The sequence below is a fragment of the Gymnoscopelus microlampas genome, assembly GCF_963454915.1.
Source record: "Gymnoscopelus microlampas genome assembly, chromosome: 21".
NCBI classification, from domain to species: domain Eukaryota; kingdom Metazoa; phylum Chordata; class Actinopteri; order Myctophiformes; family Myctophidae; genus Gymnoscopelus; species Gymnoscopelus microlampas.
The window spans coordinates 46,727,935-46,755,757 of NC_139958.1; the positions used below are offsets into that span (position 1 = coordinate 46,727,935).

The window sequence follows — 27,823 nt, forward strand, 5'->3', positions numbered from 1 at the left end:
AGCTCGACAAAGTAGCTCCTTCTCAGCCTGGCTTGCCGTTCTTGGAACAGAATAAACCAGGCTGTACGGATCAGACTTTGTCAAACCTGAATTTGGCTTAAATCCAGGCTTATTTAATTCTGCTTTTGTGAAATAGGCCCCAGCCTTCAGTTCTGCTTAGCAGTAACAGTAACAACTCCACTGGAGAGCCCTCTGTCCTGGAGTCTCAGCAGGCCTGGGTCATGCGTCACTGAAGTGAGTTCACTTGTTCATGGTTGCATGTTGCAATTAGTTAAACAACACATAACCTTTAAGGTTGTTTGCCTTGAAATTCATAGATAGGTGTGTGTGTGTGTGTGTGTGTGTGTGTGTGTGTGTGTGTGTGTGTGTGTGTGTGTGTGTGTGTGTGTGTGTGTGTGTGTGTGTGTGTGTGTGTTGTGTAAGTAATGAACATAGCACATAAATACTTATTATAGAATTCAGGGAAATACAATAATCATTAACCTTAACTAAATATTGAATGTCACTTAGTTTATTGTAGTGTTAAATGTTGAATTGTATAATAATCTTGTGTTTCTATCTTTCATAGTGTAAAACCATGACTGTGAAGCCTCACCACCTCCTTGCCCAATCATAAAATGCTCATGTGTGCAACGGAACAATAAATGGCTTGAACAGAACTCTGTTGTCCCACATTCTTGTAGATGTGCCATGGTGATGTTCAATATTCTGTGAACCAAAGTAGAACTCTATCATACAGTAGGTGAGGGGGGGGGGGGCATTGCACAAAACATGACCATCCTCCTATAATTTGAGAAACGTCTGTCTGTCTGTAGTGGTGAGACCAAAATTAGTTATGCCCGGTTCTCCTCAGTGGCTGGAGCAATTGATCTGAATTTGCACACAGCCATTGACCATTACCATGTGCACGGAACAGCGAAGCCCGTTTTTCGATTTTCTCCAAATGTCAGCTGTTTATTAGAGTTTTTGTGTAAAAGAATGTCGCCATGGTTACGGGGCTGTCCAGCTGTGGGATGGCCCCGCGAGCTATGGGACGAACTGCCTCCCGGGTTGCCAGATAATGTGCGCATATCCCCCCACGGATGAATCGACCGGGTATGGACTAGTGTTAATTAATGCATTTGCAATTTTTAAAGATAACATGAAATGCCTTTTTGAGAGTAGTTATTTTCAATGTATACCCTATTTCCTTGTGAAAATAACCGATCTACAAGCTCACAACTTTTTGGATAGCAAGGCTTTGTGAGCTTGTAGATCGGCTACTTTCACTAGTTTTGGTACAGAGGAGGCATCACATTTCTCTATTGATAAATGCTTTGTGAACCACTGATCTTAGTGTTAGTGAAACAGGAGCTTGGTTCATGGCAGAAGGCAAGAGTCTATGATTTTCAACAGACACCATCAGGCTGGATGAAGCCTTAGCTCAATCACTAGTGTGTCAGCCTGTGAGTCAGAAGATTGAGGGTTCGATTCCTGTCTATTGCCATGGGTTGAGGTGTCCATGAGTGAGGTCCTTAACCCTGGATTGCTAGCCACCATTGCTCAGCTATTGAGAATGCTCATTTGTTAACTGCATGGGCTGCTTTGTCTCAAGTTCAATCTATTATGTTTCTATGTCTTATTGTGCTATTGTTGCATATCGCTTTTTGCCTATCATGCCACGGACCCGGTTATCGCTGCTTGCAGCTATATGTATATATATTTTTTTTTGTTAAAAAGGTTATAAAGGCTATATTTTGATAGTAATCATTGCTACAGAGCGTTTGTTCGGTCACAGAGGTCTCTCCAGCTCTTTAGTAAACAGAATATAGTACATTTTCAGGTAGGTGACAACATTTAAGCCAATCAGGAGAGAGCACTGAAAATGCATTTTCTGTTTAATAAAGAGATGGAGAGACATGGGAGACTCCTTTTACTGAACAAACACTATATAGCAATGAGAACTATCAGACTATAGTGCTATTTAATACTTATTTTAACAAAAGTAAATCACTTACCCTACCTTTAAAGTAGAAAGTACTCATTAGGCAGAATGTCCCGTTTCACAAGTTTTCAAATAAGTATAAAATGTATCAAAAAATCTTTTGAAAATAGCAGATCTACAAGCTCACAATGTGTCGCATCACGACACATTGTGAGCTTGTAGATCGGCTAATTTCAAATGACCGAAGTGTATAAAGGGCTGAAGTGGGCAATATATGTTTTGTAATAATAATCAAAATCCACAATGAAACTAGTAACTAAAGTTGTCAAATAATTGTAGTGGAGTGAAAGTTTAATATTTGCCTCTGAGATGTAGTGGAGTAGAAACAGAGTACTGAAAACTGGAAGTACTCCAGTAAAGTAAGGTACCTCAAAATTGTACTTACTGTAAGTACAGTACTTGAGTACTTAGTTACTTTAACCACTGCGCACGCACAAACACACACACACACACACACACACACACACACACACACACACACACACACACACACACACACACACGCACACACACACACACACACACACACACACAAAAGAAAGACAACGTTTTTCCCCATCTCCTGAAAAGTTACGGTCTTGGACTTCAAAGGTTTACCTCGACAGCGATGACAATGTTCTCTAACTGTCTTCCCTAACGGCTACAGTATGACACAGCGTCCCGTCTGCTTAGCTGGTTCAGTCGCTGCAGCAGGAGGCCATTGCCTCGCCACTCCTGTAGACAACCCAGCCTCCGTTTCTTCAGGCCTCTCCGCTTCTTCAACCTGTGTCTGAACTTTGATGTCCGCCACTTCATGTCCAGTTAGTCCTTCAGCAGTTTCTGTGTCACTCATTATCACCGCCATCGTTTTGCTGTCCTTCCTCTCGACCGTTTGAGCGTCACTGTCTGCCGCTTCTGGTGCTTCTGTACTCAGAGCTGGTGGAGCGTCTTCAGCTCGAGGAACCCCGGAAGAGGCCCGCTGCTTTAGATCGTCTCCATCGTCTCCTTCGTCGGCCGTCTCCACGGGCGACGCCATTTCTTTCTCCTCTTCTCTTTGCTCTTTCCCGCCGACCGCTTCTCCTTCCTCCGCGACCTCCACTGGTGTCAGAGGTGTGAGGTCCAGGCTTGTCTTGGGAGCTGAGTCTGCCTTCTTCCTTGGAGGAGCAACCGGCTTGGGCGCTCCCAACGCGAACGCATCGACTGCTGGCACCTCATCGTGTGTCATGTCGTCGTCCAAGTAAACCTCATCTGTCTGTTCCGCGGTTTCGTTGTCCATGGGCTGATTTGTTGGAATCTGTGGCGGTTTTCCTGTCGTTTGTGAGGCTTTTTTCCTGCGTCTGGCTTTGCTCTTTGCGTTTGACGTCGCGTCGTTCTCATCTTGTCGTGACTGAGGAAAAGGATCGATGTCACACGGAGAAGAATTGTCACTCGCACGTAGGAAGTCTGTGACTTCCTCCTCAGCGTGTAACGTGTCACTTAATTCACATTCATCAAAATCATATGAGTCCTGGGATAACATTCGGATTCTTTCCTCTTTGCTGTCGTCTTGGGCGGCGGCTTCCGTGTCCAGCGTGGGAGTGTCCTCGTCTTCCGGCGCGGGGGTCTCGTCCTTCAGGACGTACATCTCCAGGTAGCCCCTGGCCTCCCGGTCAGAATGCCGGCTGTGGAAGGACTTCTCCGAGGCCAAGCTCTCGGCGTCCTCCTCCTTGCTCCTGCTCCCCATGGCCTCCTCGTACAGGTCCGTGTACATGAAAGCCATGGCTTTGGGCTCCTCCAGCAGGATTTGGTCGATGATCTTGGCCGGGCCTTCAGGTAAAAATATAGGCGTGAGGATGTTCTCCTGGCTCCCGAACAGAGCGGAGCCGCTCGATTTCAAAGACAACCGAGGGGGTCTTCTCTTGCCTTCGTCCTCTCGGTCCAGAGGACTTTGTATGGCGTCGGTGCCGCCATAGAACACGTCGTCCAGATGATCGCTGGCGAGTTCGTCCCCAGGGAGGATTTCTGACGTTCCGTCTTGTACAGCTGCCGTCTGAGACGTGTTGCTGTCTTTGAGAAGGTTCGCTTCTTCAGAACCTTGAGGAGATAAGGTGAGATCAAATGAGACCTTTGTTTGATCCCGTGAGGGAAGTTCGGTTGCCTAAAGGCAACGCAGCAGTGTAAGACATTGGTTCTCAAAGTGGGGTCCGGGGACCCCCAGGAGTCCTTGTGGGGGTACCAGTGGGTCCCCAGCAAAATGTGTTAATAAAGCGTCACAATCATTTTTACCCCTTTATGCACCGAGTGCCGCGCTATACAGGGCCGTAGGAATGGGGGGGGACGGGGGGGATTCGTCCCCCGTGGGCCGCGGAGCAGCCTCGCGTGGGCCGCGAACCGGTATTTGGGCCGCGAGGCCACGGGGAAAAAGAGGAGGAAATTAACCGAATTAAAGTAATAAAAAACGGAAATAAAAGGGGAATAACCGCGAAAAAACACGAAATAAAAGAGGAAACAAAAACCCAAAAAAACCCGCGCGCACTGGTCACACACATGCACGTGCGCTGCGCGCGCGTGCATGTGTGTGACACTCGTGCATGTGGGCCGGTACAAATATATCCCCCCCAACTGGGAATAGCTTCCTACGGCGCTGCCGCGCTATGAGCTTGTAGATCTGCTATTTTTGAAAAATCATGAAAATGTGTGCAAATCTTTGAATATAAATATTTTTAAAGCAATTTTTTAAAACTCAAATCTTTGCTTCTGGGGGTCCCTAGAACTACTGTACATATTTTGAGATGGGGGTCCGCAGCCAAATACATATAATTGTGGGGGTCCTTGACATGAAAAAGTTTGAGAACAACAGGTGTAAGATACCGGGCAAAAGAAAGTACCTTAGATCAGTGGTTCTTAAAGTGGGGTCCAGGGACTCTCAGGGTTCCTTGAGGGGGTTTTAAATTGACCCATATAAGTCTGTAACTCTGACAGTATACACATGGAACCGGGTCCATTTGGTTCCATATACTGTCAGTTAAGGGGGGGGGGTCCTTGAAATGTAAAGGTTTGAGAACCACCGCCTTCATCACACTCAGAGAAACACCATCAATAATGAACAACATATACAACACTACACTCTCAACAGAGCTTGTTTTAAAAGAAATACAAGAGAACGCGCAGTAAGCATGTGTCCTTTACCAGTGGTGGACAGTAACTAGGTACATTTAGTTGAATACTGTACTTAAAGGACTGGTTCTCAAACTTTTTCATGTCAAGGACCCCCAAAATGATATGTATTTGGCCACGTACCCCCATCTCAAAACATGTTGTTCCAAGGACCCCCCAGAAGCAAAGAGTTGAGTTACAAATGTTCGCTTTATAAATATATATATTCAAAGATTTGCAAAAAAAAAATCACTATTTAAAAAAAAATGTAAAAAGCTTCAAATATGGATAAAGGGGTTAAAATGATTGTGACGCTTTATTAACTCATTTTGCTGGGGACCCCCTGGTACCCCCCAAGGACACCTGGGGGGTCCAGGGACCCCACTTGGAGAACCAATGACTTAAAGGACTACTTCACCCATTTTCAACCAATATTCATACAATTGGTCCTCACTAATGCTCATGATAAAATGGTAAAAAATAAATAATAATAATAATCTATACTCACTGTGTCTCGGAGGAAGATTTCAAACTTTTGATTTGGATTTGTATTAACGCCAGAACAATGGCTTCAATCATTGCATGCTAACTTTTCAGGAATAGAAAGCCTGCGGTTTCTTTTAGCTTGGATTCCCCATTGCTGATGTCACTGGTAGGCAGGTTTCTGAACTGTCCACAGCCCTCCTCTGAGACTGAGTGAGTAGACAAAAATGGTAGGCCTACCATATCATGAGCATTAGTGAGGACCAGTTATATGAAGATAGGTTAAAAAGGGGTCCTAGTATTTGTTTTTTGTCTGTCTGATGACTTTCACTCTGCTACATTTCAAATAGAAATATTGTACTTTCTCTATATTATGAATTAACCACTTTAGCCCTATATCAAATACAGTGAAAATAGCCAATCTACAAGTTCAAAAGGCATTGCAGCGTGATGTGTTGTGACTTGTGAGCTTGTAGATCTGCTATTTTGTATTTTTTATTTATTAAAATGTCTGAAAATGTCTGAAAATGTCTGAAAATGTCTGAAAATGTCTGAACATTTCTGAAAAGTTCAGAAAATGTACCCCGTAATTTGTACTTTTGAATACTTGAGTATATACTTTGCACTGGTCCATACTGTACTCAACTGTTGTTATTTCCGAGCAATTAGTCAACTGAACGAGCCGAGCGCCCATGGCATGCCTCATTATACAGTACATACCTTGACTCTCCATTGCTTCCAGGCTCTGCTGCTCCTCTGCTCCCTCAGTGACCATAGCTGGACTTCCTGGAGCCTGGCCATCGATCAGGGTGAACTTCTCAAAGTAGTCCACGTTGCCGGCTGCTTTTCTGCCAGGAGGGGGTCTAGAAACAGATCAGGGTTATTATAGTTAACTAAAAGGAACAAAATAGCAAAAACTAGAATTAAAACGTTTTAGTTAAGTGAAACAAAAATAAAAACAAAGCTTTGCAAAAAAGCTAGCTAAACAAAACTGTGTTGTGTGTGTGTTTACAAAACCAACTAACCATAATCATAGAGAAAATGTCCTTAGTTGTATTTTTTGCCAGTATACAATATGTTTCTTAAAAAATAGTGAAATTGAAAACATGAGGTCAAAACAAAATTAAGAACCTTGACACAGGAGCTCCTGGGGGATCCATCACGTTGGGACCCATCATGCCTCCACGCGACAAGGTCCCGCTTCCACGCGACAATGTCACTGCCTGCGCGGGCAGCGGCACTTCGTTGAAGGGTCCGAACACGTCGTCGTCGTATTCCTCATTGGTTTTAGTGGCGGGGGTCTCCTCCAGATAGGACAGGTTGTCCACCATCACCGTGCTCTCCTCCTCGTCCACAGAAGCTAAATTGGATTCTGAGGGAACCATGATGTTCAAGATCTCGGAGCCTTCGGAAACCAAACGGAATAAGCGTTGATTTTTATCTTCCATAAGATCTGCCGCTTCGTCTTGCTCTCTGTCTCCTTCAAGCTTCACGTTGGGCAGTGACACCTACAATAACATAACATAACATAACATAACATAACATAACATAACATAACATAACATAACATAACATAACATAGCATAGCATAGCATAGCATAGCATAGCATAGCATAGCATAACATAACATAAGACCTTTATTTACCCTGCGAGGGAAGATTCTGTCGCCAAAGGCAGCACAGCAGTTAACCAATTTAACGTTCTAGACTTTGAACATTAGTTGGCTCCGACTTGGACCACTCTACACCAAATGGGAGCGTGTCTATGTTCCCCGGGTTCTATGTTCCCCGCTTACCTAACCCTAAACCTAAACCTAACCCTAACCCTAACCCTAACCTTAGTGGGGGAACATAGAACCCGGGGAACATAGGGATGACCCCCACCAAATCTTTTCAGCAAAAATAGCCGATCTACAATATCACAATGTGCTGCAACACGACACAATGTTCCCCGCACGATATGTTGCAGGGGTTCCGGTACAGTTACATGGCAAGAAAAAGTACAGTGGATAACAGCAGGGTAAACAACGTCACATTCAAAAGAAACATCATCAGTAATGAAGACAATATGCAGCATTTAACACTATACGCCCTCAGCAGTGCTTGCATAGTGCAGGACAGACGAAACACAAGATAACACACTGTAAGCATGTCAGATAGTATCCATACTGTACTGAACTGTTTCCGAGCAATTAGCAGTGGTGTAAACTTAAGTAACTACATTTACTTTTTTTCAGTACATTAAAATGAAGTACAATTTTGAGGCATTTGTACTTTACTTGAGTATTTCCAATTTTCAATACTTACTTCTACTCCACTACATCTCAGAGACAAATATTGTACTTTTACTCCACTACAATTATTTGAAAACTTACTTACTTTTCAGATATAAATTATGATATTATGAAACATACATTAACCTCTTTAGCCCTATTTTATACCTAGGCTATTTCAAAATAGCCGATCTACAAACTCACAACGAGTCGCATCGTGACGTGTTGTGAGCTTGTAGATCTGCTATTTTCAAACATGTTAGTACATTTTGATGCCAATACTTTTGTACTTTTACTCAAGTCAATTTTGGATTCTGGACTTTTACTCGTTACAGAGTATTTCTATATTGCAGTATTGATACTTTTACTTAAGTAAAAGAATTGAGTACTTTTTCCACCACTGAATGAGCCGAGCGACCATTGTGTGCCTCCTTATACTGTACATCTTCATAGCTAGCGGCACAAAGGGCTATTGGATATCCCCTTGGGGAAGATGAATGTATCATGACTGTGTTTACATGGACCCTAAAACATGATATTCAGAATGACAGCTCAATCAGAATAAAAATGTGTTCTGGTCTAAGCGGAAGGAATCGTCATTGGAGTTGAGAGGGTCGGTATAAACCTTTTGATATTCAGATCAATAGGAAAATATCAGCATGTAAACATTTATTCTGATGGTTTATTTCTGGTTGGTTGGTCTCTGGTTGGAAAATTGACAGAAAAGTGATATTCCGATTAAATGCTTTGAGGCATGTAAACAAGGTTTACTTTTATTTAGCGTCCATGTAAACAGTTAAGTTGGAATCTCTGATCGGAAATATTTCATTCTGAAAGAATAAATATTGTCCATGTAAACGCAGTCATTGCTGTTACAGTGGTGGAAAAAGTACTCACATGTTTTACTTAAGTAAAAGTATCAATACTGCAATGTAGAAATACTCTGTTAGGCCGCGGCCCCTCCGCACCTTTATTTTACCTCTGGGGCGGAATCTGCCAATCCTTTGTCAATGCAAATGCGTGGATTCATGGAAAAATGCGTGGTCAAATAAAAGTGCGGTGGGGCTGCGCCCTTACAAGTGAAAGTATTGGTTTCAAAATATACTTAAAGTACAAAAGTAAAAGTACTCATTGTGCATAATGTCCCATTTCACAATTTCAAAATGTATAAACAATCTTTGGAAAATAGACGATCTGCTATTTTCCAATGGGCAAAATGTATATAGGACTGAAGTGGTTAGTGTGTTTTGCGATAATAATCAAAGTCTAAAAAGTAACTAGTAACTAAAGTTTTCAAAGAACTGTAGTCGAGTAAAAGCACAATATTAAGCTACTGAAAACTGGAAATACTCCGGTAAATCAAAATTGTACTTAAGTACAGTACTTGAGTAAATGTACTTAGTCACTTTACACCAGCTGCCATTACCTCCACCAACTCTGGCCTCCCAGAAACTCCATCCACATCTTCCGGAAGGAGGACCACTTTCTTCGGACTGCTGACTCTCTCCTTAGCCTTCTTCCTCCTGGAGATCTGCTCCTCGTCCATGACGAAGATGATCCTGCCCGCCAGGCCGGCCCCGCGGTGTGGCGTGGAGGCTCGTAATACGGGCGCTTCTGAGGAGGGGGGTGGTCCGGGTTCTGGAGCCCAGGGCGTGGCAGAGCGACTGCTGGCGCCCGTCTCCCACTCGATGCCGCTGTCCTCGCCCTGCACCGTCACCATGGAGAAGGAGGGGTCCATCATGAGGCACTGCATCTTGGGGCGGACCCCCTCGTCGTGGACCGCCTCGCGTAAACTGTACGCAAGCAAACAAACAAACAAACAAACAAACAAACAAACAAACAAACAAACAATCAAACAAACAAACAAACAAACAAACAAATAAACAAATACATTAACCCATTCAATCCGGGAACACATCTCTGTCATTTTCGATGTCTTTGGCTGTTCAAAAATAGCAGATTTACAAGCTCATAGCGCACCGAGTGCCGAGCTTTGAATGAGCTTGTATATGTGCTATTTTTTAATAGCCCAAAGTATAAAAGGTTAAAGTGGTTCAAATTATTGTGATGCTATATTAACACATTTTGCTGGGGACCCCCTGGAACCCCCCCAAGGACCCCTGGGGGTCCCCAGACTCCACTTTCAGAACCAATCCTCTATAGCTAGATTAAATAATATGATGTCTCAATTAGTTAACTTCAGTAGGCCTACTTAGTATGTTATTCACAACTCAACACAAGACCTCCATTTTGGTAGAAATCGTGTGGAAACGTCCAAAACAGTAGCAGTAGCAAAAATAGCAGATCTACAAGCTTGCAGATATTTTGTGTGACACTGTAGTATCATCAAGTAGGGCATTTACAAATAAAAAAAGTTAAAATATGGAGATACAATAAGAGGTTTCTGCCCAACAGCAGCTATATCCGCTAAGGACAGTGAATTCATGCCACTGAATATAATAGTATTGTTGCTGTCTGTTATCTCCATATTTTACATTTTTATGTTTTTTGGTAAAATAATGTCCTACCTTGCCATACTAAAGTGTCACACAAAAGTAGCAAATAGCTGATCTACAAGCTCAAAATCTATCTATCTATCAAGTACAAATTTCACAGAGCTTTCACGTCAAGTAGTACTTGACGAGGAGTCTCTACTTTGACTCAAGTACTTGGGTTGAGTACATTTGTCCACCACTTGTTATTGATGAACCACTATTTGCTATTTGTCATATGACAAATAGCTAAAATAGCAGATCTACAAACTCGCAACATGATGATGCGATGCGTTGCGAGTTTGTAGATCTGACATTTGCGTTATTTTTGAATAAATAAAAAAGAACTGAACAATTTTTGATTAAAAAAAGCCCAAAATAGGGCCACATTAACATGAACAAAATGATGCAACCGCGCATCAGTCCTTACCTGTTACGAAGGTCTTCGACCTCGTCGCTGAAGGCAGGCTCCTCTAACTCGGTCATTTCTTCGCATGTCAACATGGTCATGTGTGTGTCTGCGTGTTCTGACGTCCGAAACTCTTCAGACAACACGTCCATTGTTGTCCAACCTTTGATGGAAGCGCGCAGAAAGCTCTCGGACCAGCTCAGCCCTGCTTTCGGTGCAGTGGGTCGATGATCACATTCTAAATTCAGTTCCACTCTGCAGGTTAAGATTACATTTCATGCTCAGCAGCGTTAATCTGTAAATAGAACAGTGGTGGACAGTAACGAAGTGCATTTACTCTAAATACTGTACTGAAGTTTGTAGTACAATTTTGAGGTACTTTTACTTTACTTCCATTTATCAATACTTTATATCTTCTCCACTACATCTCAGAGGCAAATATTGCCCTTTTTACTCCACTACAATTATTTGACAGCTATAGTTACGAGTTCCTTTTAGATCAAATAAAATATACAATTACGCCCTTTTTTGTACTTAGGCAATTTAAAAATAGCTGATCTACAAGCTCACAACGCGTTCTGAGCTTGTAGATCTGCTATTTTTGTAAACGTTTGACACATTTTGACATCATTTACTATTCGTACCGCAAGTGTGTTTTGATGCTAATACTTCAGTACTTTTACTCAAGTAAATACAGGCATTTTACATGTGTAGCAGAGTATTTCTGCATTGCAGTATTGATACTTTTACTCTAGTAAAACATCTGAGTACTTCTTGCAGCACTGAAATAGAAGAGCAGACGTCCTGAGTTTCATCTCAGGCGTTCCAAACATGTAGGTTCGTTATTCTGCCATGTGTTTACACCACTGGCGGAAAGTAACTGAGTACATTTACTCAAATACTGTACTTCAGTCAGTACGATTCTGTGGGACTTACTTTACTTGTGTTTATCACCAAATAAATTCATTCATTCATTCATTAACGTTACTTGAGTATTTCAATTTTTCTGATATACTTCTACTCCACTGCTGCTTTTTTAACTCCATATGGTTGAGCAGAGTTCCTCAGGGAATAATGATAATTATTATTATTTTAGAAACATTTGAGTATTTTTACTTTGGTAATTTAAGTATATTTTTAATGCCAATACTTTTGCACTTTTACTCAAGCAATATTTTTGAATAATGCCTTTTACTGGTAACAGTTATTTTTATGTTAGTATTTCTTTACTTTTACTTTAGTCATTAAAATAAAATTACCTTTTCCACCACTTTAGTTGCGCTGACTGTATGACCTCTTGCAAGAAATCTTGATATTTTTCTCTGAAAGTGATTATTTCAAATGTGGACTTTGCTTTGAATAAGACATGTGTGGCATCTTTATGGGCAAAAAAAAACATAATATGTTTTATTCTTCATCCAGTATGAGCAGTATGTGTGCTGTTCTGAAATAATAATAACAATAATAATAATAATAATAATAATAATAATAATAATAATAATAATAATAATAATAATAATAAAGGTGAGCATAGCTTGAGTGTATAATTGATAAAGGCCTTATTTTATTGTTCTCATTCAGCTCATATGTATCTGATCATAAACTGATCAATTTGCAAGGATCGTTCCTCTCTGATTGTGACCTAAAATAAAGCATTACACACTTTTCTGATATCAAATACATTTTATTTCACATTGTGGATTCCCTGCATCCTGCTAAATGCTTTAGCCTGAACCTAGCAGCTGTCACTGTCTGTCATCTTACAGAGTGACATGGATATGACATGGGAAATTGTTGCTGTAGGGTAGAAACCTTGTATCTCCATATTTCAACTTCTTATATTTTCTTTTTGTAAATTAATGCCCTACTTCATCATACTAACTGGTGGAAAAAGTACTCAAATGTTTTACTTAAGTAAAAGTATCACTATCAATACTGCAATATAGAAATACCCTGTGAGTAAAAGTCCGGAATTACAAGAGTAAAAGTAGAAAAGTATTGGCATCAAAATGTACTTAAAGTAACACAAGTAGAAAGACAGTCATTATGCAGAATGTTCCATTTCACAAGTTTTCAAATGTATAAAATCTTTTGAAAATAGCAGATCTACAAGCTCACAATGCATAGAATCACGACACATTGTGAGCTTGTAGATTTGCTATTTTCAAATGGCCGCAATGTCTATAGGGCTGAAGTGGTTTTGTAATAATAATCTAAATCTATAAAGTAACTAGTAACTAAAGCTTTCACATAATTGTTGTGGCGTAAAAGTACAATATTTGCCTCTGAGATGTAGTGGAGTAGAAGTAAAAGTGAAAATTGGAAATACTCCAGTAAAGTAAAAACTACCTAAAAATTGCTTAAGTACAGTACTTGAGTACCGGTACATGTACTTTACTTTACACCACTGTCTATGGTTAACCCATTAATGACCCTGGCCCGATGAATGAACTGAAGGATAATCATCCTCCTTCATCTCTGTGAAAAAGCATTAACTGTCCACAAGATGGTAACCCAACTCCAAAAGTAATAGTCCTCATCCACTGCTAGTGTTGTAGTTACTTTAAATCAGCGGTTCTCAAACATTTTCATGTCAAGGAGGACCCCCAGATTAATGTATTTGTCCAGGGACCCCCATCTGAAAAGATCTTGTGCCAGAGACCCCATACAAGATTTGTGTTGTTTACATTTTATTCCACTTTTAACTAATTTAGCTGGGGACCCCCTGGAACCCCCTCAAGGACCCCTGGGGGTCCCCGGACCCTACTTTGAGAACCACGTATTTAAACAAATTGCTGTGTGTCATATCAACTGTTTTATAATTGTTATTAGTATTATTATTATTAATAAAAAATAATAATGGTGCATCTATGAATTATTATTATTATTAATGATGATAATAATAATACAAAAAAATAATAGGCCTAATAATTAAAGTATTATTATTAACATTATTATTGTTGTTATATTATTATTATTATTATTATTATTATTTACCGGATATGACGGCAGGTTTCAGCGTGGTGACGTCAGGCTGAAGGGGTGAATGGATGTAATGAATGGAATGAAGAGCAGTGAGACTCCAGATTGAACGGGGAACACTTCCATTCAGAACCCTCTGTACCGCTTGCCTGGGGAAGAAGAACACTATGGAGTCTCATCCTAACGCCTCTACACGTTGTTGTGACATGTGTATTATTCTGTAGGACTTAAAGAACCGCTTCACAGCAGGACCCGATGCTTGATGCCAAGAAGACAGCCTGTATGTCACCTCAAACAGCCTCATGATGACTGACCGGGATGAGTGACTGTGTTCTGGCTGTATGAGTGTGTTTTCTGGCTGTATGAGTGTGTTGATGCGGTGCAGCTGCATGTTAAACATCTACTCTGTGCTGTTTGGTGGAGATCCAACATGAAGACGCACCATTGGAGCATCAGATCGGCTTCTCATCGGTAGCACCACCACCACCACCACCACCATCATCATCATCATCATCATCAGGCTGAACACAACACACATCCAGTGGATTCCTGTAGATCTGACTGACAGACCATCACACTGGGCTGATTCTGCTACTGCAAAGCTCTACGGGGGGAAACACTTTTTTCTGTTCTTTTTAAGGAATAAAAATAGCAGATTCGTACAACTGCCTTTCTGATCCGAAAACGACGGCCTCCTTCTCTTATATATCTGCCACATTTTGGACTGGATCTATGTTACTATAATAGCTTAGTGATCATCATTCTCTTCAATGAAGCTTAGCGTCAGCTAACATCAAGTCCTGGCTGGTGTTATTTGTGTGTCTGTGTGTGGATTCATTTCCCAAAACCAGCCCAACCATGCATGCTCCAACACGCCTGTCTGGATGAATTCTCAACCAAAACCCCAAACAACCAACCTCCACCCACCCACCACCCACCCAACCATCCGTCCATCCCAGCCTGGGAGGAATAGGCTATCTAAGCCCAGGGAGGGTGCAGCCATGTCGGATTGAAGCTCCAGCGATGCACCGCTGATGAGCAGCAGCTTAGTGGAGCTTCTGGAGGAGAAGAGGATCAGAGACACAAAGCTAGCTTCAACCAGACAGGATCAACCAGCCAACCCCTCTATATCTGTCTGTCTGTCTGTCTGCCTGCCTATCCACCGACATGGGGTATGTATGTAATAACTTCACCAGACTTCTAGACTCTCTGTGATCAGATCTGCCGTTAGATTTCAGCTGTCAAGCCAGACATCTTACTGTCCAGAGTGCACACACATGTGTAATAACGGTGTCGTAACAGTGTTATAGCTGCTGTTATGATCAACGTGGCTAGCTTAGCTATACCCAAGGCTACACAAATCGGTCCTAAATACATGTGTAGCCTTGTGTAGTGTTAATGTGACTATGAGAGGATACAAATGTAACCAACTGCACCCGTAAGCAGTGGTGTAAAGTAACTAAGTACATTTACTCAAGTACTGTAGCCTACTTAAGTACAATTTTGAGGTATTTTTTTTACTTTCCAATTTTCTTTTACTTCTACTCCACTACACCTCAAAGGCAAATATTGAAAACTTTAGTTACTAGTTACTTTGCAGATTTAAATTATTACATTATAAAACATACATTTGCACTTTAGCCCTATTTTATACCTAGGTTATTTTATACCTAGGCTATGTTTGAAAATAGCAGATCTACAAAATCACAACACGTTGCGATGCGACGCGTTGTGAGCTTGTAGATTGGCTATTTTCAAACATTTTAGTACTTTTACTTTTGGTACTTTAAGTACATTTTTATACCAATACTTTTGTACTTTTACTTTAAGTAAATTTAGAAATCCGGACTTTTACTTGTAATATACTTACATTACAGTATTGATACTTTTACTTAAGTAAAACATTTGAGTACTTTTTCCACCACTGTCCGTAGGGGGGTCCTTTTGCCATATACTCCAAATAGAATATACTTCAGTGCTAAAGTATTCTACTGTAAATAAGTTGGCAGCTATACTGTTCTTGACATGTCTTGTGTTGTCAGGGTGGGAGCACAGAGCAAATCCTTCCACACTTTGGACTTGACTGGAGCAATGAATTCTTCATTGTTATGTGAATAATTGATCACGTACAAGTTAATTGCTCGATGTGGAATGTGCAAATTTAGCCTTTCAAGTCATTTCATTATATCTCTGACATTCTTCAGAGAATGAGGCATGCCAACCCCCTATATACATATAATATTTTTCAAGTGATTTGAGATATCACACAGCTATCAAACGAAATCACAGCTCAAACGTAAAGAATAATAAAAGTAAATTCTTTCTACTTTAAGGATAATCCCCATATGTAGCCTATATGTTAGGTTGGGCAATTAAAAGAAAACATATCTAAACCGATATTTAGAACCAATAAACCACTTATAATTGAATAATCGAGAAGCAAGGTTTTTTACTTTTATATATATATATATATTTCTTATATATCATCAAATCAACAAAGAATCCACAGAGATTTTAATTTTATTTTTTATAATCAGCCAAATCTATTAGTCTGATTAATCACTTAACCCTGTATTATACTTTGTTGTACAACGATGGAGTCTACAAGAGGTGGTTTGTCCCAGGAGAGATGGTAGCTTGACCCAGTAGATATGGTAGTTTGACATTGTATCGGTGGTTTGACCCAGTAGAGATGGTAGTTTGACCCAGTAGAGGTGGTTTGACTCAGTAGAGATGGCAGTTTGACCCAGTAGATATGGTAGTTTGACCCAGTAGAGATGGTAGTTTGACCCAGTAGAGATGATAGTTTGACCCAGTAGAGATGATAGTTTGACCCAGTAGAGATGATAGTTTGACCCTGTAGATTGACTGCTGTGCAATAGTCTTGTTTCTTTGTTTTATTGTTATAGTCTATAGTGCACCCTTCCTGTTACATGCATGATATCAAGGACCCCCACTTTGATATGCATTAGAACAGGGGTCTTCAACGTTTTTCAGGCCAATGACCCCTGAGGGACAGATGAAGCCGGGACCCCCAGTATATTGCATACATGTACATAAGTACATTATGTCATTGATAGCTTCATAGACTTGGTTGACAGAACTGTCATTGGTGTTGTGTATATTGATGTTTTTGTTAATGTGTATTTTCAGACATTTCACCACTTAAACCCTCAATAACAAGCTTCACCTTTGGCCCTGTATGTGCTTTTTCTAAGCCAAATTATTTTTGCTGAAAATAGCTGATCTACAAGTTCACAACATAGATCTGCCCTGGGGGGCACTTTGAGAACCACCGTTATAAGATGATGGTGACTACAACATTCAAATGAACTCACACAGGTGAAAGGATACACCCACTCTCTCTTTCATTCTGTGATTTCAATCTCTTAAAGTATTCAATGTCTTTGGACTTCATTGGTACTATCACTGAATTTGACAGTGTTTCCCTGCAGATCAGGCATACTGGCTCTATGTAGGAGGAGGGGGTATGTACTGTAAAACTTGAGAGAATATCAGTTTCAGTTGGAACAGACATTTAAACTCATATAAAATACCCCTGGCACCCCTGGACTGGAATCACGGCACCCTAGAATGCCACGGCACCTACTTTGAGAAACCCTGCACAAGGGTTCAGGGTGTTGTGGAACTTACTTTGATAATATTTTCAATTCACCAATTTATACAAGTATTTGATATCAGTTTAAGTTTTATCATCTTATAATAATAATAATAATGATGATGATGATGATAATGATGATGTATGAGCAATATCTCAATAATCTCAATAATAGGTGCATCATATAGTTATGCTAAATTTAAAAGTAGTAAAAGATTGTTTCTTTTTTTTTTACTCCATAATTTTTTATCCCACGATTTTTGTAACCCATTTTTTTCACCCGGTGCCAATTTCCTAAGTGATCCTGGGCGCTACACCAGCCCTACACCAGCGCTACACCGGTCCCCCACAGTAAAAGATTGTTTCAAAGGAAGGAGGTCGCACAACTCGTAGTCACGATGCAATACCGAGTGCCGCACTATGAGCTTATAGATCTGCTATTTTTTGACCAAAAAAATTGTGCAAATCTTTAAATATAAATTTTAAAACATTTCAAAATAATAATAATATATAATAAATAATAAATATATAATAATATGTTCGCTTTAAAAAATATATACCGTACTCAAAGATTTGCACCCATTTTTCAAAAATAGCAGATAACCCATTGAATGGGTTAGATTATTAAAAAAAAGGTTATTGCATTATGATTTTTTCGCCCAGTGCCAATTGATTGCCTATGTAATCCTGGGCACTACTCTCCCTCTGCCAGCCTAGGGAGAGCCCAGAACTGAGCTCATGCCTCCTTCAGTCCGTGGTCAGCACCTACGTACTACTGGTGTGAGCTCCTGTTCCATTGTTTGGCCAAAGTAGTAAAAGATGCCGTGCATATACGTTGCGAGAATGGAAAGTAACAAAAAGCTTGACGGAAGAAATAGCATGATGAGCCAGAAGGCATGGTGACTTGTGTGAATGTTTTCCAACTGTGACATCAAATCAACGCACACCAATAGAAGATAATTGGAAGCTACAACAGAACACTTTCCCTGCAGTCACACTCAATCTATCAGTCTACGTCTATGCAAATACAGGTGTGTGTGTGTGTGTGTGTGTGTGTGTGTGTGTGTGTGTGTGTGTGTGTGTGTGTGTGTGTGTGTGTGTGTGTGTGTGTGTGTGTGTGTGTGTGTGTGTGTGTGCGTGCGTGCGTGCGTGCGTGCGTGCAGTACTATACTTATGAGAGCCACATGTCCCCACTGGTATAGTAAAATTTGAGACATTATGCAGAATGTCCCATTTCATAACTTTTCAAATGTATAAAAAACATTTCAAAATAGCATAGTGGAGTAAAAGTACAATATTTGCCTCTGAGATGAAAAAGTATGGGAAATTGGAAATACTCCAAAATACCTCAAAACTGTACTTAAGTACAGTACTTGAGTAAATATACTTAGTTACTTTACACCACTGGATTTACTATTAGGAAATGATTCAGGTTAGGGTTAGACAGTTTGGGGTTTAGGTCTGGAGTTATGCCTGATTTATACTTAGTTGCGCACCCGTGCCGTGCACCGGAAAATAGGCGATCCACAAGCTCTCAGCGCTTTGCAGTGTGATGTGCCGTGAGCTTGTAGATCCGCTATTTTCAGATATACAGTACAGTTTTGGGTCAAAATGCCCCCGAGAAATTGATAAAGTGGCATTCATAAAATCACTGTCCTAAAATGTTGATGTCCTCACAAGTATAGTTATACAAACGTGTGTGTGTGTGTGTGTGTGTGTGTGTGTGTGTGTGTGTGTGTGTGTGTGTGTGTGTGTGTGTGTGTGTGTGTGTGTGTGTGTGTGTGTGTGTGTGTGTGTGTGTGTGTGTGTGTGTGTGTGTGTGTGTGTGTGTGTGTGTGTGTGTGTAGAACTGCTGTTGTGATAACATCAGCAGTCAGATGCTACTTGTCATTGAGACTCGCGTGTCTACAATACATGTCTTTGTGGAAGGGATTATGTGTTAACAATACACACACACACACACACACACACACACACACACACACACACACACACACACACACACACACACACACACACACACACACACACACACACACACACACACACACACACACAGACACACCTGGGCGGTAGCATAGAGATAACAGTGGACAGTTACTGTAAGCAAATGATGTCTGACGACATACTTTGTGACTGTGAGTATATTCATGACCAGGCCTTTCACAACTCAATCGCTGTACACCTCATTGACCGGGGTCCAGTGTTGCCAGATTTGGTCGACTATAGGCCACATGAGCACTTTTTTCAAGATTTGTTTGAAAATAGCCGATTTACAAGCTCACAATGCGTCGCGATAAGTTGAGATTGTAGATCTGCTATTTTCAAGAAAACAAAAGCAAAACCTTTTGTTTTCAGAACACTTTAACAACACAAATCTGGTTTGGGGGTCCTTGGTCCACAACATATTTTAATGAAAATGTTTGAGAACCACTGGTTTAAACAACATTATACAGCAAGCCCAAAATAAGCAACTACACTTTAGAAACAAGCCCAAAAAAACACGCAACCTGCAACTACCAATATTTTCAAGCAACTTTTCAGAAAAACAAGCCCAAAGTCGCTTATAATAAGAAGACCTGGCAACACTGCCGGGGTCCCCCAGGGGTCTGTATTAGGCCCCCCTTCCTTTTTTCATAATAATCTCTGTTTGTGCAAGATCACGTTGTTATGCAGCAATGCATACCACGCAGTTACAATCCATATTTACTAGGGATGCACAATAACTGGAATTTTGGCCGATATCTGATTACTGATTATTTGCATGGTCAAATCGACCGATACCGATACACAGGTTTCCAGTAGGGTTGGCCTTACACCTGTTATACAGTAAGTGTGGTCCTGTGTGCAGATGCAGACCTCTAATAAACAGTGCATTCTTTTAACCTGATTTATTACGCCTACTGATGCACATATTAGTTCAAACAATGTTATTGTAGTATTTCTATTTAACATTTTTACAACCTGTTAACCCTTTTGAAAGCTTCTCCAGAAAACACTGATTGAATCGGCAGCCTTCTTCACCACAAAAGGCTTTTTCAGCTTCACATTCAAACATAAATATTGTAAATTAAAACATTGGCTAAAACCGATGCCATTCTTTTGATACCTATATTGTATTTTTAAAGCCAATATTACCGATACCAATATGAGCGACTAATCGTGCATCCCTAATGTAAGCAGTAAGTAGTAATATAACCTATAAGCAGGCCTGGAATTTCATCTTTTTAGGGGCAAGGCCACTTGGTCTTTGGCCTTGTAAATGTTTTGAGGGCACAAAGGCCAAATGTTAGGACAGTGAGGCCATCAAATAAAACACTGATATTTAGTCCAGTGAAATAATACATTTAATTTAAGGGTTAAGCTTAAGAAAGAATTTGTATTAAATATGAAGTATAACTATCAGTGAAATAAATACATTTTTGTACAAACTCCTGAAAAGGAGTTAAAAAGTTTTTAGAGTCACTGGACTGGTTTGAAGAACGGGATGAGAACTGACGAGGAGTTAAGAATTCAGAATCTTGACAGTGAAATACATAACTGTAATTCTGTACACTGTCTGGTGACCTTATGTCCTGAAACTATTGGCCGAAACAGCGTGTGTATGATTAGCGCATGTGAGTTTATGTCTCTGACCACAAGCGCTTCATGTCCTGAGCAGTTCATGCAGGGACGTGCACAGATAGACTCTAGGTGGTGCTAGAGCACCTGCCCTTTGCCCTCTTGACCAGAAGTGCCCTTTTGAAAAAAATAAAAAAAAAGTTTTTTTTTTTCAGTTTACAGCAGGGGTCTTCAACAGGGGGTCCGGGACCCCTAGGGGGTCCTCAGACCCCCTAGGGGTCCGCCAAATCTTTATGTGATATGATTTTTCTTTTTACCATAACCACTCGAAACCTAGCATCCCTTTTCTGAGGAGAACTTTAGCCAAAAATAGCAGATCTACAAGCCCACAACGCCTCGCAGCGCAAAGCGTTGTGGGCTTGTAGATCTGCTATTTTTGGCAAAGAGGTATAGGTGTAGAGGGAAAAAAGAGCAGACCAAGTAAACAAAAAAAAGTATAATTTACTTGAGCACCTTCCCCTCAAAATGTCTGTGCACGCCACTGAGTTCATGTCTGTGAAGACTTCAGGAAAGAGACAGAATTGAAAACTGTTAAATCAGCTGGGATGGGCAGTGTAGATGGGGCATCAAGGCCACTGTGGCCTCAGGGCAGATTTGTTTTGAAGGGCAGAAGGCCAAACTGTCGGGCAACGGCGGCCATGGCCTCCCTGAAATTCCTGCCCTGCCTATAAGCCTTGCTATGCTTCCAGTGGTGTGAACTGTGAATAATGATGGCCTCACTCAGATTACTGTACGTAAATACAATTTTGAGGTAGGCCTACTTTTACTTTACTAAAGTGTTTCCTATTTTCAATACTTGTACTTCTACTCCACTACATCTCAGACGCAAATATTGTACTTTTACTCCACTACAATTATTTGAAAACTTTAGTTACAAGTTACTTTGTAGATTTTGATTATTATTACAAAACATACATTAACCACTTCAGCCCTATATATATATTTCGGCCGTTTGAAAATAACCAATCTACAAGCTCACAAGCATTGTGAACTTGTAGATTGGTTATTTTCAAATGGCCAATCTGCTAATTGTAATTGTAAAAGAGAGTATGTTTTACCCCCTGTCCGTCCGTCCGTGTGTCCGTCTGTCCGTGTGTCCGTGTCTCTGTGGCCCGGTCTCTGCGAAACTGTGCACACACACTCCTTGGATGCCAGAGTAGAACCTCTGCCCCCATTTTTTTTACATGGGCCTGTTATAGCGCCACCAGGAGGCCGATTTGTGCGAAACCCATTTTTTGATATTACTCCTACAGATTTTATCCAAACGACATGCTAATCGGTACACAGTATCACTATATCATCAACACTGATCTGTCCGATTTCCCATATTCCATCCTCATTGCCTAAGGTTGGCCTCCAAAGTTTGCAGGATTGGTCCGTTTTGAACAAAATGCCTCAAATCATGAACGCAGCTTGCGATTTCCGTGAAATTTCACATGCACATTCCCACTAGGCCAAGGAAGAAATGCCACCCTTTTCACATTGGCCTGTTATAGCGCCACCAGCAGGTCTAATTTAGAATACAACACATTTTTGGAACAAAATGCCTCAAATTATGAATGCAGTGTCCGATTGCCGTGAAGGCCTAAGAATATGAGGTTGGCACCCTTTTCACATTGGCCTATTATAGCGCCACCAGGAGGCCACAATAACGTACCTGACCTGGCGGAGACCTGTTCTCCGAGGAGCACTTTTTCTAGTTTCAAAAGATTTTTATACAATTGAAAACTTGTGAAATGGGACATTTTGCGTAATGAGTACTTTTACTTTTGTACTTTAAGTATATTTTGATACCAATACTTTTATACTTTTACTCAAGTACATTTTGAATTCCGGACTTTTACTTGTAACAGAGTATTTCTAAATTGCAGTATTGCTACTTTTACTTAAGTAAGAAATGTGAGTACTTTCTCCACCACTGCTTATTATGTAGTTGAGTCCAGGGCACACTGTATACTTCTCTGTCCTTAATTCAGGGTTGATTGCAGGTGCGGTAGTCTGACTAACATAGGGGGAAAAGGGTGGGAAAAATGAATTGCTCTCCACAAAACGTTTAAGGTAAAAAGGTGTGAAGTGCATCAAACGTTTGGGTCATGCGACCATCATCAGTTCAAACACTGCGGTCATGATGTGTGGCACTTTGTGCAAAACAGGCCCCTCCCGCAAACGTTGAAAGCAAATTGTAGCCAATGGGAATCTTAAAAATCTGACAGTTCCATCTTGATCACACGACTACAGAGATGAGGTGTACCGATTCGGGTACACATTCGACAAAATCTGTAGGAAAATGGCCTAAATGGGGAGTTGCATGTTCCAAACTTTGGAAGCCAGTCGGAATGGAATATGAAAAACCTCACAGATACATGTTGATCACATTACTACAGAGATAATGTATGAGGCATGAGGCACCTAATGGCATGAAGTTTGAACAAAATCAATAGGAGTAGTAGCAAAACGTTTGTTTTGCTAAAATTGACCAATTAATAGAATAAAATCTTCCTTTGCCTACTGGGAGTGTGTTTCAGGATGATTTTTCCAGCATTGCCCAAGATTAGCTGTTCACAGACAGACTAGCCTCGGAAACCCATGCTTTTTTTTTGTTACAAAAGAAAAAAAGCCTGGGCGAACGATGCAGGAACGATGGTCTTAGGACCTTGTTATCTCCAATCAGAGTGCAGAGGGGCGTCGCTCTAAATTTGGTGACGTCAGCGTGCTCCGTGCACAGGCCGTGGGGGCGAGGGGGGAGGGGAGGGGAGGCGGGGACATAGATTGGTGAAGCAATAGGAAGCCCCGCACAAATCCGGGCGGCTGGGTTTGGATCCGCCCTTCAAGACCATCGATCGGGCTCGTTCTTTCAGTCTACAGACAGACAGACGCGAAAGCATGCCACTGCTGTACCCAGTGGTGGAAAAAGTGCTCAAATACTTTACTTAACTAAAAGTATCAATACTGCAATGTAGAAGTACTCTGTAGTAAAAGTCCGGAATTCAAAATGTGCTTGAGTAAAAATACAAAATGAATGAGGTTTATTTGTCATTGTGAGCTTGTAGATCGGCTATTTTCAAATAGCCTAGGTACAAAATAGTGGTTAATGTATGTTTTATAATGTAATCATTTATATCTGCAAAGTCACTAGTAACAAGTTTTCAAATAATTGTTGTACGATATTTGCCTTTGAGATGCAGTGGAGTACAGTACTTGAGTAAATGCACTTTACACCACTGGCTATACCCCCCTCTCTGGTCATTCATTTTGATATCAGGTGGGGATCAGACTGAATAAAATACATCCATTTCCTTTTGGGAGATTTAGTCTGGTATGTAGTGTAATGGAGTGGAGTGAAAGTCAAAAGTATACAAAAATACAAATACTAAAGAGTAAAAACACAAAGCCTCAAAATGTACTCAAGTAAATGTACTTAGTATCTCTTAGTGCAGTGGTTCCCAAACTTTTTAGCTCGAGACCCATGGTGACCCATGGTGGTTGTATTTTGTCTCCCTGTCTCTATTGAGACATTTAGATCATGTCAAAGGTCATGTCTCACCTAGACACAGGATCTGACACGAATTTTGACCTGATGGTCAAGATTCAATTTATCTCCAGCCATTGAGCTACTAGAGTCAGCATGCAGGCTCTATTAGCTCAATGGTAAAAGAAATGTTAGCACTTGCGCAGGAAACCGTGTTCAAAGCTGAGGTAGAAGAGGGAAGTTCAGCTGTAAAATGTTCTAATTTATGTAATTTTTTAGATTTTTCTTATTTATTCCAGAGATTCTTTTGAAACATTTTAAAATTTGTTCTGAATTTATGAACATTTTTAATTATTATTATAATGTTGTTGAAAGTTTTGAAATAATAATAATTAATGATAACAAATATAAAACACAATGGGATTTTTACTCGGGACCCATAAAACATGGGTCCGTGACCCAAAATGTGTCTGGACCCACTGTTTTGGAAGCACTGTCTCAGTGGGTTGTGTTCCTGCCTGTGGCTGCTGCCTGTTCCTCCATTACAGCATTACAGCCCACACATGAGGTCAGGGTTCAAATAAGAGCTCTATTTTTACACACACACACACACACACACACACACACACACACACACACACACACACACACACACACACACACACACACACACACACACACACACACACACACACACACACACGTGAGGACTGGGAAAATGTAGTGGTGGAAAAAGTATTCACATTTTGTACTTAAAGAGGTGGTGCCATGGTTTTGAAAGAAATCTTCCTCCTAGTATAACCATAATACCTGATGATTATGTTTTAGGGGCGGGGGGAATCACTGAAAATCACGGCACCCCGTCTTTAAGTAAAAGTATCAACACCACAATGTAGAAATACTCTGTTACAATTAAAAGTACCAGTATTAAAAATGTACTTGAGTAAAAGTACAAAAGTATTTGCATCAAAATATACTTAAGTACTAAAAGTAAAAGTACTCATTATGCACAATGTCCCATTTCACAAGTTATCACATGTATAAAATCCTTCGAAAATAGCCGATCTACAAGCTCACAACGCGTCGCAAAGCGACGTGTTGTAAGCTTGTAGATTGGCTAATAGATTGGCAAATAGCCAAAGTATATATAGGTCTGAAGTGGTTAATGTATTTTTTTTAAATAAAATAATCGAAATCTACAAAGTAACTAGTAACTAAGATTTCCTCTAAGATGTAGTGGAGTAGAAGTAAAAGTATTGAAAGTGAGAATTACTCCAGTAAAGTAAAAATACCTCAAAATTGTACTTAAGTACAGTACTTGAGTACATGTACTTTCCACCACTGGGAAAATGGTCCTCACAATGTTTATTTCTCACATTCTATGCACTTGTGCGGACATTTGGCCCTGCACAAGCATGTCAATACAAGTAGGCAAGTCTGCCTACACGCACGCACGCACTCACGCACGCACGCACACGCACGCACGCACGCACGCACGCACGCACGCACGCACGCACGCACGCACGCACGCACGCACGCACATCCTCTCGTGTTCTGTTGTTCTTTGTCTTTTATGGACAGTATTTTCTGTCTCCCTCCCACTAAAATACATATTTATAGCTCAGTATGGATATTTGGCTTTGGATAATAACTAATATTGTTATTAAGAATGTATGCGTTAGATTTTTTACCAGTGTAACCACACGGACCCTAGCATCCGTATTCTGGGAATGTGGTAATCATAATAGGCGAACATTAGGCCAACAATTGCTATACAACTTCACAATACGTTGAAATGCAACACGTGAGCTTGTATGTCAGCAATTTTCTCTGAAGTGTAGAGGGATGAGGAGTATACGTATGCAGCATCACTCACTATGCGTCGCCAGGGGTGTAAAGTAACTAAGTACATTTAATTAAGTACTGTGCTTAAGTACAATTTTGAGGTATTTGTACTTAACTTGAGTATTTCCAATTTCCAATACTTTTACTTCTACTCCACTACATCTCAGAGGCAAATATTGTACTTTTACTCTACTACAATTATTTGGAAACTGTAGTTACTAATTACATTTCAGATATAAATTATTATATTATAAAACATACATAACCACTTCAGCCCTATTTTATACATAGGCTATTTGAAAATAGGCGATCTACAAGCTCACAACGTGTCGCATCGCGACGCGTTGTGAGCTTGTAGATCGGATATTTTCAAATATTTCAGTATTTCTATATTGCAGTATTGATACTGTTACTTAAGTAAAGATTTTGAGTACTTTTTCCACCACTGCGCGTCGCACTACGTGTGCTTGTAGATCGGCTATTTTCAAATACCCTCAGTATAAAATATCACTTAAATGGTTAATAAATCGTTGCTGTCGAGCAGAAACCTCTTATCTCTTACCTTTTGAGCTTTTTCCTAAATTAATGCCCAACTTGATCATACTACAGCATCTCACAAAAGTATAAAACATAGCAGGTTGGTGAAAGGGCCTCTCTGTGTGGAGTTTGCATGTTCTCCCCGTGTTCCCTAGGGTAGGTACCCTCACAAAACATGCCTGATGGAGGGGGAAAGGGACTGGTTGGAATAACATGTTCCTTCCACGCGCTACGTCCTACTGGGGAAACTCCCCCCTGTCAGGTGATAAGAAGGCTTGTTAGCTCTCATGCATTGAAGGAGGCATGAGCTCGGCTCTGGGCTCTCCCTAGGCTGGAAGAGGGAGTGTAGCGCCCAGGATTACTTAGACAATTGGCACTGGGTGAAAAAAATGGGGTTGCAAAATCGTGGGATAAAAAAGCGACACATTTTGAGCTCGTTGATCTGCTATTTTTGCTATTTTGGATTTTGAAGTTGAGGTTGAGGAAGCTCTCAGCTCTGAACTCTCAAAAATCCGTACCTGGCTTACCGATAACAAACTGTCACTACACCTTGGGAAAACTGAATCCATTCTATTTGGGACCAAACATTCCCTCAGTAAAATGAAGGTAAATGACTTCAAGGTCAAAGTCGATGACACAATCATCACTAGCAAAGAAGAGATTACCTATTTGGGATGTATTCTTGACAAATACCTGACAGGTGAGAGCATGGCAACAAAGGTGGTCAAATGAGTAAACCAGAGAACCAGATTTATGGGCAGAGTTTCCTCTTTTGTCAACCCTCAGGCCCTCAGGACCCTCTCAGGGGCCCTGATTCAGCCCCTTTTGGACTATGCTAGCTCCTCTTGGTACTCCAACACCTCAGTGTCACTGAATACTAAGCTTCAAACCTCCCAAAACAAACTGATTAGACTACTTCTTGGACTGGGGCCCATGACCCACCTCTCTCCCACTCACTTTGCCAGCTTAGGCTGGCTCAGGGTGTAAGACAGGGTT

At 40.7% G+C, this 27,823-nt stretch overlaps 2 protein-coding genes across 2 annotated transcripts in view; one reads left to right on the plus strand and one right to left on the minus strand.

Annotated features, from left to right (window-relative positions):
- Positions 1–451: 451 nt before the first annotated feature.
- On the minus strand, positions 452–10,958 carry LOC311037763 (uncharacterized protein). The gene is made up of 5 exons (XM_084047050.1): positions 10,776–10,958; positions 9,280–9,646; positions 6,713–7,089; positions 6,302–6,444; positions 452–4,036 (listed from the first exon to the last, which is right to left on the minus strand). The coding sequence occupies exons 1-5, from the start codon at positions 10,904–10,906 to the stop codon at positions 2,625–2,627; spliced, it is 2,430 nt and encodes an 809-aa protein (XP_083903176.1). The 5' UTR covers positions 10,907–10,958; the 3' UTR covers positions 452–2,624.
- Positions 10,959–13,842: 2,884 nt separating this feature from the next.
- Positions 13,843–27,823, plus strand: part of homer1 (homer scaffold protein 1) — a 49,713-nt gene continuing 35,732 nt past the window's right edge. The window contains exon 1 of the mRNA XM_084046749.1: positions 13,843–14,908. Coding sequence (XP_083902875.1) covers positions 14,904–14,908 — 5 coding nt within the window. The 5' untranslated portion in view covers positions 13,843–14,903. The remainder of the gene's footprint in view (positions 14,909–27,823) is intronic.

Bases quoted from the DNA above. Each gene is read 5' to 3' on its own strand.
- LOC311037763 (XM_084047050.1), bottom strand. From the start codon at position 10,906: ATGGACGTGTTGTCTGAAGAGTTTCGGACGTCAGAACACGCAGACACA. The intron at 6,445-6,712 runs GTTCTTAATTTT...ATCTGTTTCTAG, and splicing joins CCAGGAGCTCCTGTGTCAAG to ACCCCCTCCTGGCAGAAAAG. The intron at 4,037-6,301 runs GTATGTACTGTA...TATCTCCTCAAG, and splicing joins GGAAGCAATGGAGAGTCAAG to GTTCTGAAGAAGCGAACCTT.